The sequence below is a fragment of the Falco peregrinus genome, chromosome 7 (genome assembly GCF_023634155.1).
Source record: "Falco peregrinus isolate bFalPer1 chromosome 7, bFalPer1.pri, whole genome shotgun sequence".
Taxonomy (NCBI): Eukaryota; Metazoa; Chordata; class Aves; order Falconiformes; family Falconidae; genus Falco; species Falco peregrinus.
The window spans coordinates 91,497,361-91,517,262 of record NC_073727.1 but is presented as its reverse complement, the minus strand read 5'-3'; the positions used below and the strand labels follow the sequence as shown (position 1 = coordinate 91,517,262).

Here is a 19,902-nt window from a genome sequence, read left to right as displayed (position 1 = left end):
GTCCCTGGTCTGGTGGCAGGTGCCCCTTCGGTTGGCCTGGACGGTCTCCGGCGGTCCCTCATGGCCCAGGCCGCCCCGTGCCTCTGAGGGCAGCGGGGCGCAGGGCGCCCTTCTCAGGCGGCGGGACCCCAAGCGGCTCCCACGGCCCGCGGCGGCGGGACTCCGGCAGCCCCTGTGGGGGCCGTCAGAACGCGGCAGCTGGGCCACGGCACCGGGCCGCTGTCAGCTGCCCCCAGCCGGACCTGCGCGGCCTGGCAGGGCCGGCGGAACCCGCGCGCAGGGGAACGGTTCCCAGTGCCGCATGTTGCCGGCCGGCGGCAGCGGCGGGCGCGGGGCGGCGGCGGCCGCCTCCTTCCTGCTGCCGGCGCGGGGGCGGCAGCGCTGGCGCGGCGGGGCCGGGGCATCGCGGGCCCGGGCGCCTCCTCCTCTCTCCTCTCCTCCCCATGGCCGGGAACTTCTGGCAGAGCTCGCACTAGTGGGTGCCGCGGCCGCGGGGTGGGGAGCCAGGGGGCAACGGGCCGCCGCCGCGCTTTGTCCATTCATTGCAGGGGCGGGCGGCGGGGCCGGGCCGGGGGAGCGGGCCAAGGCTCCGGTGGGAGGCCCGGCGGGGGCGAGGGCAGCGGCGCGGTGCTGGGCCGCGTCTCGCCGCGGCGGCGGGGCCTGCCCACCGCGGGGCCCCGGCGGGAGCCGGGCTGGAGGGCGAGAGCAGCCGGAGCCGCGCCGTTCTCCCCGCTGCCGCCGTGCCCGCCGGCCTCGCCCCGCCGTGGCTTCGGAAGTGCTCGAGCGCGCCGGGAGCGGGCCGGTGGGCTCAGGCGGCCGGGTGCGGGCAGTGGCGGTCCCAGGGCTGTGCTGTGCCTATCCCCAGCGGTGGCAGCCAAGGCTGTGCTGCGTTAAGAGCCTTGGTGCTGAGGGCGTCGAGGCGCACGGGGGTGCCGGCGGCGGGCTCGGTGCAGCGGAGGCCCTGCTGGCGTGCGGCGGTGCCGCGGGCCTGCGCAGCTGCCGCGGTTCCTGCCAGCACAGGCCGGCCGCAGCCTCTGCCGGGTGCTGGTTTTTCAGATGTCTTGACTTCGAAAGCCCTAGTGAGCGCTGCTTGTGAAGCTTGTTATGTGGCTTGGTTAACGGTCATTAGCCCTTTAGCCCCCAGCCTTAGTCGGTGGCCTGTTTGTACAGGCGACTTTGTCTCATGTTGGCAAAGCTGTTGAAATTTTTTTCCCTTCAGTTTACAGTGGATTTTGGATAAACAAGATCTATTGAAGGAACGCCAGAAAGACTTGAAATTTCTGACTGAAGAAGAATATTGGAAACTACAGATATTTTTTACTAATGGTAAAACTGTTTTATTTTTATTTCTGCCACAGAATCTGTACAGTATCTGCCATGTTTAAATGCAAGGTTGAATTGCTTAGAGAATGTAATGTTTTCACGATGGTATTACATATACTTTCACAACCTGTTTTAACAATGAGCTGCAATATCAATAACATTGTCATCTATTAGTTGTGTTAACGCAATTTCAGGAGAACTTACAGACACGTTAGCAGTAGATACAACGTTTTAACCTGTGATGGAACAAAACGTAGTACATTTTCTTATCTTCAAGAAGTTCTTACCAAAAGGAGGAGAAGTGAGCAGAAACTGCTAAGCTAGCATATTAAAGGCTCAGTGTCAAGCACTGATACTCAGACTAGGTGGGCTCTTAGGCTGTGGTAAGTATTGGAGCTGACCTGTGCAGGCCCATTAAACTGCAAAGCTTGGAAACTTATCTGTGTTCAGTTACATTCTTTAAGACCTGCGCCACGGCCTGTGTCTTGCCTCGTGACTGATTCCTCAGCACCGGGTGGCTCTCAGATTGTCTACAAGTTTTTAATAGCTGTTGGCAGGCAGCCTGTTCTCCCAAAGAGTTTGGGGCTTGTCTGTGAAGTTATCCAAGACTTACTTGATCCTGCAAAGCATTTAACCATATGAATAGTTGCATTGGAGAGTATCAGTTTACGCAGGCACTTAAACTCTTTTCTGTGTAATTGTTCAGCATTTTAAAAAAATCTCCCTAAGCAAAAAGTATTGTTAGAGTAGTAATTTGTTTGCAGGCAGCTCTTTAAACAGTTTTCACAGCAGTCCTTTAAAGTACAGAATGCTTATTTTTTCAGCTGTCTGGCCAGACAGAGAAGTTAAATGACTTTCCCAAGGTCCCTGGAAGAATTTATGTCAGTGCTGGAATGATATCTGTGGAAGATCTTTATCCCAGCGTCTCCCTTAGCTTAGCTATTTTTGTAATAACTGGATATGCTACACATGTGATTGCTGTGGATACACCTGTGTTATTGCTTATTTGGCACCAGGAAATCAAGCTAGCAATGATTTACCTATTTGATCAATTCCTGAAATTCCTTGAGTTTAAAACAAAGTGTCATAGTTCATAATGCAAAAAGAGAAGATGGGATTCTGATATTTCTAAATCTGTATTTGTATGCTAATTTTCGCTAGTGTTAATTTGAATTATGAAATAGGCTTTTTTAATAAATGTTCCACTTCAGTATTTTTCTTGAGTAAATAAGGATTTATAAAGTAGACAGGGTGGTTTCAGTTTGTGGTTCTCACGCTTCTTTTCCTTGGCACTCCTTGTCTCCCCTGAAGGTACAGTGTGTGACATGTGGCAGCTGGAGAACAGCTCTGCCAGTATCACCCTTGTGTGTGTAAGGACGTGGCCTACCCTGGAGGAGAGAGTGCTGCTGGGCGTTCAGCCCTTCTGTAGCAAAGAGAGGCATCTTCATGGGGGGAGGACAGTCAGGTGGGACTGTGTACTGTACTGGTGGGAGCTTGGGCAGAGCTTGCCATGTTCAAACCCTTGGTACATGTTGTATCATCACCTGCCTCTGAAGAGGGACCCTGCTTTGAGTTTATAGAGCCTCCCTTTCTTTGCTCCTACCTTGTGCATTACCTGGGTAGGAATACGAGTGTCAGCCACAGCTTGTCACATTTAGCATGTGTCTGCCCAGGAGATGGTTGTTCCTTAAAGCAACCCAAAAATTGCCTGGAGAGAGGCCGTTTCCTGCTGCCTCCTCATTGGAAAACAAGTGCAGTAGATCACCAACTGGCTGTATGGCCATGTGCAACTACTTAGAATACTGTAGAGAAGGAAAACTATCATCTTCTAAAATAGTTCAAAAAAAGGAAATTGATGTTCATTTCTCTCTTTGGATCACCGAGTCTTAATAGAGTTTTTGATTAAAAAGTGCATTAATTGATTTCCCTTTGTAGTTTAGGGCAGAAGCTGTAATGTTTGTGTTACAGGCTACTGAAGATACCAGATTTGAAACAATTTTGATTTAAAAAAAAGCCACTGAAACCACTTTTTTTTGTAAACACAAGGAAATAAATAATGCAATAGTTATATTTTAATAACTAATTATATTTATTTATAAATGTATATTTTATATAGCAATTGTTTATATTTATATTTTATATTTATTAATATTTATATAGTTTATTATTTATATAATTATAAATTTAATTGTATTTAATAATTATAAAATATTTAAAAATTAATTGCAAGTATTGGACTTTGTCCCAGCATATACAAGCTTCCATTTCATTAAGTCTCTCTAGGCTCTTGTCCATTTTTTTTCCCTAAACTGCACTTGATTTTTCTCTGACAGCAGATGGCCTAACTGTTCTGAAAATCCCATGGGACTAAGAAACATATTTGGAGAATTCTGTTTAGCTTAATATTTGAATTTTTCTGATGCCCTAGTAGTAGGACAGCTTTGTAGCCCCATAGTCAAATCAAAGGGAAAAATCCTTTCAAACCTCTCAAGGTATGTTGATAAATGTTTTAACATTTGTACAGACATTGCATACCAGGCTTAACCTCCTTTCTGGCAGTATTGCTTGTGCTACTGTCACTGGCAAACTAGTCTCAGTTTGCCATTCTTCTCTTCAGGAAAAGAGTGGTATGACATGGACAGGGACTAAATGTGGCTTTGGGTAATCATAGTGGGTGACAGATTAGTTATTTTTTCCTGTGGGAAACAAAAAAGTTACCAATCACCAGTGCTGTTCAGCATGGTTTTCTCCTCCTGTGTTCAGCCCTTTCCTAGCCAACAATGTCCTTGATATTTGTGTGTTTTAAAATGCTGTGATGTTAATGAAAAGTGAGAGTAGGGTGTACCCTGACTGTTCCCAAGGGATACGGGATAAGAGTACAAGGAAAAAAATCTGGACTTGCTTGCTTAAGTAGAGAGTAGGAATTTAGCGATGCTTGATAACAGAATTGTTTGCTTTTCCCATTGGTGGTTGTTGTCTTGATCTTGCTGTGTGTATTTTAAATATATACTTAAGTGTATTTTAAATTATTGCTTTGGACATTTCTGGTGAGGGATGTGAAAAAGAAGAGGGAGTCTTCACACAGCTGAGCCTTGCTCAGAGTAATGGCCATGAAGAAGTATGGGAAAAATAACAAGTAACAACCTTATGTTTCACTGTGCCATTCTCTGTATCCAACCCTTGCTCTTAATCCCAGCTTGATGCATCTAATTTGCTTGGCACCTTTCCTTTGCCTGGGAGGCCAAACAAGAGCTACCTGCACAGATGACACCAGGGTTGTTTCTTGGCCAGCTGGCAGAGGACCACTGTGATGGAGCAGCTGACTGCATCCTCTGGTCTCCCACCCCCTCTCCCTAGACTAAATATGTCATTTTTTTAACACCTGCTGTCTCTGCCAAATTTACTGACCATGTTTGTGTTGGCAGCTTTAGTTGCTTGAAAAAACCCCCATCCGATCTGCATGGCACTGAAAAGCCATGGGCTTATATTTTAAGTGTTTAATTTGTTTTGCTCAAAAATGGAATACCCAAGCTTTACCCTTCTGAGATTTGTGTTGTCATCTTCTTAAAGGTCATACTCACTTCGTACACAGTGAAGTCAAGTTATCTTTCCCTTTTTGAAGGTGTCCACGAGCTTCAGGATGCAGTGCTGCTGCTTCACTTGCAGGTCTGTAGGTTTGCAGCAACATGTTGCCTCACCAGAACAATGTACCTGAAGTCAGGGAGAAGACTGTGCTGCTGCTCCTTAGAATCTCCAGCACTAGTCATGCTTTGAGGTCCTTTGCTTTTTGGTGTAAGATTGTTGTAAAAACTCAACTCAAGCTTTTGTTAATTTTTTTTTTTAAGTTATCCAGGCTTTAGGTGAACACCTTAAATTAAGACAACAAGTTATTGCCACTGCTACAGTCTACTTCAAGAGATTCTATGCCAGGTAGGACTGTTTACTATGACGGTACAAGAATAAAACATTTGCTAGGCACATTTTGGTAGCCCTTTTAAAATGCAGTTCTGTCTTAAAAACAGTGCCACTTTTGTTTTCTGGATGGTGTAAAGCTTTTATGCTAATAAAGTTAACTTAAGCTTTGCGTTTTCAAAAGGAAGTGTGGTGCTCTTAATAGATTAATCGTTCTACATGTATGAAACAACATATTATAATTTTGTTATAACATTTCAGATATTCCCTAAAAAGTATAGATCCAGTATTAATGGCTCCTACGTGTGTGTTTTTGGCATCCAAAGTAGAGGTATGAAGTATTACAATTTTTTAATGTAAAATTATGTGATGTATGAGAGAGAGAGAAAACGTTTAGGACTTTTAAATTTTTTGTCATTCTTCATGGTTTGGGGGTTGAAACCTTCTCTTTTTTTTGTATAGATTTCTATAGCATTTAAGAAAAGGACATGGAGAAGGCCTTCAAACATGTTATTTAGTATTTGATCTTTCATTACTTTGTCTGAATTGCTAACCCTGAGGGGTGTCTGAAAATTGAAAAGGGTATTTTAAATAGCTGTTTCACTGTGATAGTGTTTACATATTTACATACACTATATCTTACATTGTGTAGTGTCTCCTTTCTGGTGTGTTTTTCCTTATCTATGTTTACTCAAACTTTAAAACATAATTTCAAATTTTTTCCTTATTATCCTTTTCCCTTTCATATAGTGAGGGATCCTCAGAGTTTACCACACTTTCATTACTTGAATTAAAAGTATGTTGTAGCTTATACACTGTCTTTGAGAAATTATAAGAAGGAACTGACCCATGAGGGATAGTGGTGAGAAGGCTCCACTCCTCCACTATTAGAAGTCCACTTTGACTGTGGACAAGGGTTAGCATCAGCTGGGTGCTGCTTTTAATCCTCTGTAATGCAAGAAGTTTTTCAGCTGTTTGAGAAGTGTCTGCATAATGGAAAAAAATCAAATTGGCCAATTTATGATATGTCAGCACTAATGAATTTTACAGGAGGAACTCAAATACCTAGTAGATGGTAGAAGCAGTCCTGCTAAACCAGTGTCTACATGTGATGCTGTTGTCTGTACAAATACTGTGATACCTTTCAGTGTTTGGAAGAGATGAAGGAAAGGAGAAAGATGCAGAATATTGGAGAAAGTCGTTTTTTTAATCAGCCTATTAATTATGCCTTTAAGAAAGTACAGACATGGAGTGTATATATACAGATGCACCTTGTATTTTAGAACAAATACAAGTCTGTGCAGCCTTCCTTATGCTAAAGCTCCTGCAACTTTAGAGGGCAGATACAGCAATAATGATTCAGGTATGCACTTCTCTAAAAGAACACTATACAGGAAGTTTTCAGCTTGCTGACTGTCTCAGCAAAGGAGCTAAGGCTTCATGGAAACTAATAAAAAAAGGTAGTTAATGACAGATTTCTAAAGGCAGTTTTCTCTCCAAGTGGGTAAAGTAGTAACAACATGCCTTCTTGAAGCCCTCTTGTCTATTTTATATGTAGCTTGTTAGCTAACTGAGCTTTTGTGGCTTTAGTACCTCTCATAAGTGTTAACTATTCCTCACAACTCAAACAACAAAGTAACTAATCAATGAAAAACTATTTACTGAAGAGTTTACCCTATTTAACTAAAAAAAAAAAAAGGAAAGAAAAAGGGGTGGGGGAAAAAAGAAAAGAAATGCTGCATAAATAAGCCCAGTTAGTAAGAAGCCATTATTTTAATGGGATAACAGTGCGAATATATGGTATTTCAGGTGGTTCACCTTATTTACCATTCTTTTTCTTCAGGAATTTGGTGTTGTTTCAAATACAAGGTTGATTTCTGCTGCTACTTCTGTATGTAAGTATCAGTGATTTTCACTATACTTAGGTATCTCTATAAGGAGATCAGACATTTTCTTTGTGAGTTTTTTTATTTGCTTGTTCTTAGAAGGTAGCTTTTTATCAAGTCATGGGGAGGTTTGCATGTTGACTGCTAGGGGCCAGTTAAAGCCATCTAGAATAAGTAACTTCCCTTTCTAAATACTGGAACAGAAGGGTCCTTTCTGTATTAGTATTGGTTTATCCTGGTTGGAACTTAGGCCAAGCATAAATAAAAACAAAGTAATAGAATTAAACTACTGAGGTTTATAAACAGTCTCTAGTAGTAAATTGAATTCTGAACTACTCAAAGGTGGAACTGGAAACTTAGGGGTTTATTTGTCTGTTTTATAAAAGGTATGGCTCCATGGAAGTACATGTTCTCAGAATTTTTGCTAGGCTATATAACTTCTTATTTTTTTAATCCTTTTTTCTGCCATCATAAAATCAGTCTTTGCACATGGTACTTATTTCTAAAAATACATTTAATAACCTATATATTGTTCACAAATAAATGCAATAAAATCACACTGTAGTTACTTTATTCTCAATCCCACTTGCCTTACATTTCCCAGTTCCTGTAACTTGCATCTCACCCATCATGGTCTTAAAGTGATAGCTTCCTTAACTGAATGCTATAATTTGACCCAGAAGGTCCAGCTGCTCTCAATAAGCAATTCCTGGCTGTGCTCTTCAAAATATAGGTCAGCGCTTTCAAAATCCCTCTTAGCCGTTGAGGGGACAGGTGACTGGCTGCATCTGTAGCCTCCACATGCAGTAAGTGTATCAGTCCATGGGCTGGCTGTATGACAGTTCCACCACCAGGAACTGAAACACATATTCAGTGCCAGCATGACCAATACCAGTACTGGATTTAACAATAACAGTTGCTATTTTTACATCAGTAGCATCTCAAAGCACAGATAAATGTGGCAGTTTTGATGCCTCAATGAAAAAGTTAGATGGATTTTGGTAAATATGCAGTAGCTGATTTTACTTGGGCTTCTAGTCCTGAGCTGTGCTGTTTCTGAAAATCATGAATCTTGGAATCCCACAGAAGATTTCCTGCACAATTCTTCCTTCAGACCTAGAAGCCCTGCTTAACCTGATAAGTACCCTGGATTTCATGGAAGTGGGGACAAAAAGACAACAGGCTTTTTTGTAGCTTTTGGGTCTTTTATTCTACTTGGCTTTACTTTACCAGGGTTGTTACAGTAGCACACAGCAGGTTTTTCTGGAGGTCTTCATACAAAAGGAAAAAAAAAAAAAGAGGCAAGGCAAGTAAAAGAAAGCTAACAAAAGGGGTAATAGCAAAATAGTGGCCAGTTGAAAAGATTTGTTTGCTTTTTGTTAGGTAGAAACATGAAATTAGTAACACATGCTTCTTTTGTAAGGAAAATAATCTCAGATTGGTTTCTGGCAACCTCTTCAAAAGCTTTTTGCTCTGTTTCCACAGCTTACTAAAAGGACAGCTCCATATGGTTGTGTCTGCAGCTTGTTTTGTGGGAAAAATATTTTGTTTCCATATCTTCCCCCTCAAAGTGGTTTATTTTTTTACTGTGTATCTTTTCAGTTTGTGTGCTTCTTAGGAAACCTGTTTTACTCATTCTTCTCTTTCTTGAAATAATTAAATTTTACAGCCAATTGCCTAGTCTTACTGTCCTACAGGAAATTTTCTAGCAAAGTCCACCATAGGTCTAACTGTTGAAGTCTTTAGTCCAGAGGGCCGATGCTATCTTTTCATCAAAGCAAACGGCTGACTTTCTGGAGGTAGTATCAGTTCATAGTATGCTTTCTGTCATTAATACAAGGAATATTGTCGACTTCCAGGGTGTTAAATATTACCTGTTTTCCTTGGGGGAAAAGGACTTAAAATAGATTTTTTAAAAGTTTCATTTGTACAAATCTCAAATTTGTATCTCAAGTGTACTTAAGTTTTTCTTTGCTCAGCATTCTAGTATGAGATCATTCTGATTTTTGCAATTTAATGTAATTCTTATCAGTGCGCTATTGGTACCTGTTTTCTGTGTAAAATGGATGAAGATAACTAGGTATCTAAATCAGTGATCATCACAAGCTAGAAAACAGAGGATGTATTTAACATTCTTTTGGAGGCAAGTGTCTTGAATCGTATGATATGCTTAGCTGTCTCAGAGAGAGAAACACCCTTGAAATGTCTGATAACCAGTGCCTAGGACATTATTGATCTGCACTGTGGTGAGTTGACTTCTTGCTTTGCATTTGAGCCTGTTTTTTGCATATCCAAAATCTTTACATGGTGGACATGCAAGATCTCTTGGCTGAGCTCCCTCACCCTGCCATTGATCTTGCTTTTTGAAGACTGCATTAGTGGTTTAAACTCTTGCATATTGAAGGATCAAGCATATGTAAAAAATCCCACTTGAAAAATCCAGTTAGATTTAGCATTGGAACTGAGATCCTGAAGAGATCACCACATTTGGGGTGACATCAGTAGCTTGATAGCTCTGTGAATGATAACTTGTGGGAAGTTAGGTACCCATAAGCTAGTTGCTTGTTAACCAGAAGATTTAATAGTGCCCAAAGCAGCAGACAGATGACTCTGGCAGAGTATCTGTGCAAATCTGGATTTCAGGTGTATTTTCCTTTCAGGATCTTGAATTTTATAACTTTTTCAAATACAAACCTTTTGTACTGCAAGCGGTTGTGCAACGAAGTGGATTTTAAGAGCTATATACAGATGAATTAATAGAAATGGAAAGAAGTAAAAAGTATTAATTACATAATTTTTAACATACTGATTTCTCTTTACTGTAGTGAAAACTAGGTTTTCATATGCCTTTCCGAAGGAGTTTCCTTATAGGATGAACCATGTAAGTATGCCGTTTGAAATACAACTTGATCAAAGAAATTAAAAGACAAGTAATTGTTAGCGGGAAATTAAGATAAAAAATATTTTTCATACTCATATGTCAGGTTGCTGATAATTAGTTTGGATAGATTATTGGGAAAGTTAGTTTTAAAGTAATAAATCTTACATAATCTCCTTTCCTTAAATCATTGACAGGAATGCTATAAAGAGAAGTGACGTGACTGGGTGACTGAAATAATAATTTTTATATGGTATGATAGAAAAAGAGATTTAGCTTTTTTTGAATCTTCTTGTTTACAAATACATTGCTCCAGGGAAGGTAAATAGCCCTTGCACACATGAGCAGTTTTATTTTGCCTGTAAAATGTAATGGCCTTTTAAAAATAATTTGTATTTATTATTTAAAATTTAGATTTACCAGTGGTTTGCAAGGCATTCTCAGTCACAATGCTGAGAAATGTAATTTTTCTTGAAACCAGTTTTGACCTGTGCTGTAGTGTTTGAAAGTTAAACAGATCTCATTATTTTCAGATTGACTGTGACAAATACTACTTTTTTGTTGATTTGCTTTTCACCCAATCTAGAAAGCCAAATGATACATCAGAATATAAAATATCTTAAGACCTTGCAATAAAACTGGGCTGCTGCTATTTTATAGATAAAGGCAAATGGAAATATATTTCAGAGTACTGCTTTCCTATAGCCAAAGCGGTCCTGTCTTTTCCTTGATATCACTAGTACATCACTAGCTCTATGGAAAATGAGAGCTGATTTAGTTGTTACAATTGAACAGAATATTTCATATGAAATTAAATCTGAAAATATTTCAAAAGGCCATTTGGCATGTTAGTGGCCTGATAAAGAGGCTCTAATGCTACAAAAGAACTTCTCTATTGATGTTAAATGTTTATACACTAGGAACGATTTGCTGCTGCCAGGTGTTGAAATAAATCAGAGAAGTACTGTCTGTGAAGTAGTCTTTCATAGTAAACTTGATCCAAAATGTTTAAATGCATTGTTACTATGACTAGAGTTAAGTTATAATCGTGGTAAGGCAATGGCTAATAATAGTTTGATTTTTCTTTGGTCTTGTAGTTTCAGATGAAATGCATTTATCACTGTTGGAAATGTGTTGAGAATTCCTGTGCATTCATGATGTTAAACTGAATGCCAGTTAATTGTTTCTACTGTCTGAAACATGCTGCTTTTTAACTGTGATTTTACTTCTTTGCAGATACTAGAATGTGAATTCTATCTCTTAGAATTAATGGTAGGTGGTGGGTTTTTTTGTGGTTTACCCTTTTTTTTTTAAATACTGTTGCCTCAGTTTACTTTTTACTGATGAATAATATTGTGAATTTTGTACTATGAAATACACATTATGCTGCCTTGTTTTTTTTCCCACTCCAATTTTAGAATGATGTCCATGAAGGTCTAACATTTACATTTTCAGCAGAATGCCATAATTACTGTGCTATTATCTAGGCTGAGTGAGGGCATTCTCACCTCTTTGTGTTGAGGCTGGACTTAGCAACAGTAAGGAGGGCAGCCTGTGAGCGGTGGGGGCAGAGTGTGTACAGCTCTGCATCCTAGTGATTAGAGCGCTGCTGGGAATGGTAAAGCCTAAGTTCTCTTTCCGGGATGGCTTCTGTTTTTAAAAGAAAGGTAACTATATTTAAGTCCTGATGCAGAGACTAGGAAGTCAGTATCCTTATTTCCCCAGATGAGTGGCCTGTCAGGAGCATAAAGGGTTGTATTTTTCTATGGCCTCCTCTTCTTGCCTGGAAGAATCTGGAGCTATACATATACGTTACAGCTTCAGCAGAAGGTGTGGGTAGTATCCCACTCAGGCTAATGTATAACCTGGTAATTAGAGACATCTTCTAGGAAGTGAGATGTGGGTTTCAGTCCTGTGAGGAAGAAACCTGAGGGCCTCCCATTTCCTGAGGCGGTGCTGTAACTATTAGGCTGGTGGATGAAGGGAGCGCAATGTGACATTTTCTTCCAGCCACTTTCACAGAAAGAAGGTGTACCTGCTTTTTGTAAGGCTTGCTATCCCATTGCTGTGTTTTCTAGGGCAGTTGGAAGAATGCAACCCAGGCTTCTCAGGGGGCTTAGTGCCTAATTTATTCATAAGGGTTGGACTTGGATGGGTTAGGCACCCAGCTTGCTGTACTAGAGTAGTTCTGCTCAAGTGCCGAGAAAAGGAGAGAGAAACCAGGGAGGAGCCTAGTGAGTTAGGCAGCAACTAAGAAAGGATGTGTTTTGGGAACAGGACACAGAGGAGGTCGGATCCAGGGATTTTTTTGTCTGTGCCTACAGTTGTTATAACTCTTTTTTTAGATATCCCATTTAGATTTAGTCCTTGATACTGGTGCTGTACACGGCAGTAACTGTTGAGTTTTGTAGGCAGGAGTTTTATCACAAGTAACTGCATTTGCAAGAAGTTACATTTTGGGGATTAACTTACTTTTCCAGTATGCTATGCAATATATAGTATGGATAATAACTGTGTTGTGCTTCAGTGTTCAGCACATGTAACTTAATGCAGCTTTTCCCTTATAGTATCCATACAGTTGGCTGCTTTCAGCGAGGGTTATTCCTTCTTGTTTACACCAAGCTGGGCCTGAAAAGAGGGGATTTGAGAGCAGTGGACTTTTTTCTTTCTTTCCTTTTTTCCAAACCAGTGTCAATTATTTTGGCATGCTTTCTGTGTATGGTCTTTAGTGACAGACTGTTTTTTGGCAGTGTTTTGTATTTCCAAGTGGGAATTACGGGTTTGTAAGCAAATGAGGTTTCAGTGTGCTGCAGATGTGGCTTTCTCTCTCTCTTAGGGGAAGGACGTTGACAGACTGGCAACCATGCTATGTAATGGTATTCTGGAGAGAGCACTGTCCTCATTAGAGCAGGGTTAGGTGTTGGAAAGCTGCTTAAAAAAAATAATCAGTAATTGACTTGTGAACCGAATGTTTTTAATATGAACTGACAAAACATTCTGCATTGTAATCTTAACTTTTATCCCACTGACATTTTTCCTAGGACTGCTGTTTGATAGTATATCATCCTTATAGACCTTTGCTCCAATATGTGCAAGATATGGGCCAAGAAGACATGCTGCTACCTCTCGCATGGTAATGAAGACAGTGGTTAACAATAGTGCCTCCTTTCAGCAAGAAAGCAAGTGTTCTAACAGTTATGCTTCAAAGATGGTTAACCAAAAGTAGGCTTAGCCGTATTTGAATACAAAAGGTGCCCTAGTTAGCCTGTGCAGGTATACGTCCCTGACTTAGCGTGTTCTGTCTTTAACCCTGTAATGAGTTTACTTTGCAATGGTCTATTTTTTATTTTTAGACTAGCTCTAATAGCACAAGTTTTTACACTACTGGTGACCATGAGTAGAAGTATTGTTTCTACAAACGTTGGCTTTCTGTTGTATCTTGTAGGAGGTGGAAGCAGTATGTAGGAGCTTTTTAGCTGTGTTAGCAGTCTTGAACTGTTTTTCAAATATGGAAAGACAGTAAAAATACTACTTTTATGCTTGCCCTTACGTATTTGTGAAACATGGATTGTTATTTTATGGTATATGTTAACACCGTCTGCAGAAAGACATTTATGGTACTATAAAAGTGCTTCCAGATAAACTTCAGCTGTGACTACAAAGGAAAAAAATGAAAGGCTTTGAGAGATTTTCATAAGGGAAGAGATCTCTTCCCTTGCTGTTTTGCCCTGCAGCTTTACTGCCTCTACCATCTGGGAAACTGACTATTTACAAATTGACTGCAGTTTTTGAAGTCATATAGTCTAAAGGTGAATAGGTCGATACTTACAAGTTCTTTTTTATACAGGAGGATAGTGAATGACACATATAGAACTGATCTTTGTCTGCTGTACCCTCCTTTCATGATAGCTCTAGGTAAGTAACACAAGTAATGTCTCTTGTCATCTTTAAATGAATGTATTCTGTGCACCGTCTTACCAACAAGCATTCCTTAGAGTGCCCTCATAAGGTGCTTCAATTTGTGTTTCATACAGTACTGACACAGTTGCCTTGAGACTTAAAAAGTCTTGAAGAAAAATCAGAATATTAATCCCAAGTTTTCTCTGTTGAGCTGTGTAGTGTTTATAAAAAATAGAATGTTTCTGACTGTATCAAGAGTGGATCTTTGTTCAACATCCATGTTACCTGATCTTTGCAGCTTGCCTACACGTAGCCTGTGTTGTCCAGCAGAAGGATGCAAGGCAATGGTTTGCTGAGCTATCTGTTGATATGGAAAAGGTACTCTTTAATTCCTGCCACCTCTTGTGGACTGATCAGAAGCGGTAGTCATGGGTATAGAACTACTGTCTTACATATCTGTGGTACTGATTTGAACTTCATTCAGTGATCATATGTTAGGTGCTGTTGAAATTAGGTAGATCTCTTGGGGAGGGAGACAATGTCAGGTCATTCAGTTATCATCCCGCCCTGAAAGTCAAGGGAGAACCATTGCATAACAGCATGGTGTTGCTGGTGCTGCCATTTTCAGATGGAAATATGAAACCAAATATCCTTCGCATTTTTTGCCAGAAAAAGAATTCCCAGGGTTTTTCATCATTCAAGATTGTCAGTATGAGTTTGACTTTTAAATTCTAGTGCATGTGATTTTCTGATTAGCCTTTCAGCATTGTGCCTACATACTGTTCTCATTTTCTCCCAATAAATGTGCATAGTATAGCAGAGTGTAAAACATTCTTGACACTTCCAGGATGACCAGAACTGTGACTTCAGTCAACATTAAACAGGGGGACGTCATGATCATTCAGTTGAGTTTCCTGCTATTGCAAATGCTATGTCAAATAATCCCTTTCATAGACTGATAAGGTTCTGAGGTGCAGTAATGTTCTTCATCTTCACTAGTTCCTTTTACTTTTTAGGATGATTTCTTTAACCTTTGTTTAGCTCCAGCAAGCAAGCCAAACTAGTACTTATATTCCTTATCACGGTGTTTCACTCTCCACGTATTTTTCAGTCTATCTTTTTTGAAACTGATTGGAATTAAATAGCACATTATGGATGAGATGTACCATTGCCCTCTGTGCCATCAGTGTGGCCCTTTGTACCACTGATGATATCCTGGCATCGTATTTGTATTCCAGGATTCATCTACAAATTTAAGCACAGTGTGGATGCAATGCTGCATCAAGACCTCTGTGTATTATGCTGCCATGCGTGTAAAAGCAGGCTGATAATAAATTGGCAGCAGAGGAGAATCAACCTGTATTTGACAGATAAGGTTACCATAAGCTTGATACTGAACATGTTTGAATGTTTACATGTCTTGGTTCTTATGCCAGCAGTACAATCTAAGCTTGATTTTTTTACAGTAATGCCATGGGCCTCTTAGCCAACTATGACTTTTTTTTCAAGGATATATATTGTTCTAGTACTTAATCAAGACCATGTATTAAAAAGAAGTCGTCTACTTTATTAATTTAGAGAATGATGAAACAAATTATGAACCAAACATTATCCACCTTTTATGTAGACTATTGCACTAGAAATTTAATTGAAATATCCACCTTTTATGTAGACTATTGCACTAGAAATTTAATTGAAAATTAAGGTAGTTGAGGTGCAGTAGACAGATGTCCAAACTTGTAGAAAATGCTTATGCTTATAGAAGTGGAAGAAGAAATGTCAACAATTACATTCTTATTCTTATTATCAACAACAACAACAAGTGTTTAGACACTCCTAGGCTCTTTGTTTGTTGGGAGGAAAGAATTCAGACCAATGTTATGTGGTTTTCAACTGTTTTTTCCCTGCGCTGTGCCTCTGCCGTGTACAGAACATTGATAATCATCAGTTACTGTATTGGTAATCCATGGTCATCTAGCTGCAATTATGCTGCTGGGTGTCTGTATTTTCCCAGTAGCATAGTTATAAGCTGTGGCAGTAGTTGAAAATAAATAAATCAAAAGCTATTTAGCTTGCAGGGGAGGAGAAGTGGTATATACAGTTGAATGGGAAGGAAAGTATTCTGTTCAGGTTTCCATTCACAGTTAAATCAAAATAATAATGGAAATGGTTGATTGTGAGACCAGATTAAATGTGGGACAGCTCTGTCTGTAGTATGAAAACTGTGCTGCTTAATTTCAGTTCGGGGCATGTTTAATACTTAAACTGACTATGACAAAGATCAAATCACTGTTGTGTCTGACCTTCGAATATCTTTTCTTTCTAATTAGATTTTAGAAATAATCAGGGTTATTCTGAAGCTGTATGAGCAGTGGAAGAACTTTGATGAGAGGAAAGAGATGGCTACTATTCTTAGTAAAATGCCTAAACCAAAACCACCTCCAAACAGGTACTGTATTTCCTTAATACATATGGAAAAACTGGACTACTAGCTTAACAATGAGTAAATGTTTAATTTGAGGTATAGTATATGTTTTTACAGTGCAGACCTTTCTATTACAGTCAGCCTGATTGTTAGGAGCTAGCAAGCAGCAGAACATTCATTGTTTTATGGAGACACTTAATGTAATTAGAATGTGATCAATACAGCTTAGAAAATAGGAGCTGCAGTGTGGGGCTCCATGGCTGGGCCAGATTCGTTGGAACCAGGCCTGCTTGATGTTGTATTTAATTACTGTGGTTAAATGTCACTGGGAATCTGCGCATGCAAATTCCTTTGCACATGCTTATGTAATGTCAACTTTGAAATGTTGACTTCAGAAGTAGATTCAGCAGACAGCTGCATGGGGATATACTTAAATTTTTATCCAAATAGATACACTGAAGTTATTAATGCATTCTGAGAATAACTTTTGCATTTTTTATGAAAATGGGCAGAATATCTTAACCTATTTGTGTATATGTTGAAGTATTTTGCTTCAAAAGGTTTTTACTACTTTCAGAGTACCATATTTTTAATTAAAAAGAAAGATAAAAATGTAATGTCATGCTTCTTTTTGAAGACATGTGGGTTTGCTTTTTATTTTATTTTATTTTTTTTCTTTCAAACAGTGAAGGAGAACAGGGTCCAAATGGTAGCCAGAACTCTAGTTATAGCCAATCTTAAGACATTCCAAAGAATTCCTTTATGGACCACTTTGACTCACTCAAGACATCCTGGGATCTTTCCTGTGTTCATGAAATGGACAGAAGGTTTTAGTATCATCTGTGACAAAGAACTTGAAGAATAAATAGCTTGTGTCAAGCATTTTGAAAGCTTTTTCTCTAAAACCGCATCATTTTCTCTGACGCTGGAACAAATGTACTAAGATTTTTCAGTGTAAGGAATCAAATGTTAAACCAAGCTGAAAAAGATTAACACTATCCACTCAAAACAAATAGTTCAATATTGGTTTTGTTTCTTTGAGAAAATTGTAACTTGCCATTGAAGTGAACTATTTTTAAAGCGACAGAAACCTGAAGCCTAAGTGTAACTGTATTAGTGACTTGTGTTGTCTTCATTTTGTTTGTGACTGAAGGAAGATAGTGCACTCTATGTTAAATCTATTCATTACCTTGAGTTTTGCTGATTTTTAAAAAATGAATATGGATCTATAACATGTAACAGAGCAGTCTTTCAGAAACAAATCCTAGAAGAGCATTCAAAGAATATTGTTACAGTTTTAATGAAAGCTGCAGGAAAGAAACTCAGTTTCTTTTTTTGGATTAGAAAAATGCTGGTTTACTCAGTAGATGTATTTGGATAGTTTTGCCATGAAGCGTAATAGCCCAGCTTACCAGAAAAGTGCAATATGTACAGTGATTCTGCAGTTTTCCTAAAACATTTCAATTATTAGGAATTTAAAAACCCCAACATACTAGGATTTCTTTTTTTTTGAAAGTAAATGTACTGTATAGTACAATTGGAATATTTCAGTCAAGTACAAATCTGGATATGATTGCTAATTTTTATGGTGGATTTTTTTGTACAAGATATACACTGTTAGTCTGCCTTCACTGTTAGTGTGAATTTGTGTGGTTCATTAGAGAATCTATTTAAGAGGATCAAGCTTTTGGTGAGCTTCATGCTGGCTAGTTATTTTAATTGTGATGTTAAGAGCAACGCTGTAGAATAACTGAAATGGGATTCCTTGGTTAACTATGTGCTGGAGAAAATGAGATTCCTTCAACCAGAAGGCCATATCCTGTGTTTCTTACTCAGGCAGATACCCACTGAAGTCAGGAATTGGCCTAAATCACATTTCTTTATTTTTAGTAACTTTGTTTCAAATTAAGTTCTGTACAACTTCATTTTGAATGATAATGCTGACTTGCCCAAGTATAAAAATTGAATGATAAAAAAATAAAGTGCAGTAACATTTTTCAGCTTTTTTTTTTCTCTCTGAAGCAACACATTTCACTGGTCTGAAATACTGGAGGGAAAATCTTAAAACCCCTTGTTTTAAGATATGTCTTGGTTCCAAAAACTGACCCCTTATAAAAACCCAGTTTTTGCAAATACTTGTCTTTGTAATTGTCTGGTCATTCAGTGAAATATAACTGAAGTGTATGTAGCCCATTAGGCTACTAGCATTTATTTCTGTTCAGGTTATTTTCATAAAACTGTAGGTAAACAAGCCCAATCCACTGTGGTGAGATAAAAGATATATACATTTTGGTCTTTGCTACTCTTGTTGCCATTTGATCCATACCTTTTTATAGACATTTGATTGTTGAAGTGGAATTCGGCTATTTGCCTTTGTTTCTTGAAGTCTAAAATGTGCTATTTGTAATGTGGACTCGGGGAGTAGAAATAAATCAATGCAACTTGACCACTGTGTGGAGTTCTTAAACAGGTGCTGTTCTTGAGGTAAAGATCAGTCTTCTCGCATATACCACATAATCTGCGAAGAAAGCTAATGTTTTGAAATTAGGGATTTCACACTATTAGTGAAGAATTCTGGGTGGAATGACTAAGTTTTCTTGCTGCTTAAGAGCCTTTGCAGACTTCACTTAACACCTAAATTACTTATTCGATGTAAACCTTAGAGTTAAAATATCAGGCACTTCTTGATGGTAAATAGAAACATCTTAAGTCATTTCTCTACTGGGGAGGTGGGGATAGTTTTAGCAGCTCTGATTCCAGTGTAAACAGTGGAAGGCAATAAGCTACAAAGGAACTGGATTCAATGATGGGTTTTAAAAAGAAAAGATGTAAATTAGAACAACAGGAAATGGAACATAAGGTTGAATTCAACAGCTTTGCTACCAACCAGAGAGAAAAAATACCTTTACTGTGCTTCATTTCAAGTGAAAGGAATGCATAAAAATGAGGTATCTCATTAGAAGAGAGCCAGCTGAAAGTTTTGATAGATTATATGGTTACAGGTGACAGTGGAGTGTCAAAGCAAACACTATGCCAAAAAGACTTAAGGAAAAATCTAAAAGGAAGCAAACTGAACTGCATCAGACAAGTTACTTAACTGAAAAAGCATCATTGGAAAAAAAGCAACCTTTATCCATGTAAGGAAGATACAGAGGAAGACACAGAAAGGATCATCAACTTTAACAAGCTACAAGTAGTTTGAGAAACACCTTGCAAAAAACTACCAAGACTAATAAAACCTAAATCTACCAAGACTAATAAAAATAATGAAAATAAAGAGGTATAATACAGTGGCTTTCCTATTAAAAAAAAAAAAAATCTGCAACTCTTCAGCTCAGAAGAGAAAACAGAGGTCTAGAAAAATCATCAGTGGTGTGAAGACCAAGGTGGCAACTGTTCATCACTTCTGACAGAAGCAGGAGCATCCAATGGAAATGATACATGGCAAGTTGACAAGCAACAAAGGGAAAGACTTCTCACAACTTATTGTTAAACCCAATGCAGCTTGCTGTGACTGCTGGGAGTTTGTGTTGAAAATTTACAAATACCCAAATATACCAAGACATGCAAAGCCTGAA

The 19,902-nt window shown here is 39.1% G+C and overlaps 1 protein-coding gene across 1 annotated transcript; it reads left to right on the top strand.

Annotated features, from left to right (window-relative positions):
- Window positions 1–317: 317 nt before the first annotated feature.
- CCNC (cyclin C) lies at window positions 318–18,770 on the top strand. The gene is made up of 12 exons (XM_055811291.1): window positions 318–475; window positions 1,220–1,326; window positions 5,169–5,253; window positions 5,497–5,566; window positions 7,079–7,130; window positions 9,947–10,002; window positions 11,236–11,271; window positions 13,041–13,132; window positions 13,847–13,914; window positions 14,198–14,277; window positions 16,230–16,348; window positions 17,011–18,770. The coding sequence occupies exons 1-12, from the start codon at window positions 444–446 to the stop codon at window positions 17,063–17,065; spliced, it is 852 nt and encodes a 283-aa protein (XP_055667266.1). The 5' UTR covers window positions 318–443; the 3' UTR covers window positions 17,066–18,770.
- Window positions 18,771–19,902: the final 1,132 nt, after the last annotated feature.

What these genes read in the sequence shown, in the direction of transcription:
- CCNC (XM_055811291.1), top strand. Translation starts at nt 444, where the DNA reads ATGGCCGGGAACTTCTGGCAGAGCTCGCACTA. An exon ending in TATCTGTTGATATGGAAAAG is followed by an intron (nt 14,278 to 16,229) that starts GTACTCTTTAAT and finishes CTTTCTAATTAG; the next exon opens with ATTTTAGAAATAATCAGGGT. An exon ending in CCAAAACCACCTCCAAACAG is followed by an intron (nt 16,349 to 17,010) that starts GTACTGTATTTC and finishes TCTTTCAAACAG; the next exon opens with TGAAGGAGAACAGGGTCCAA.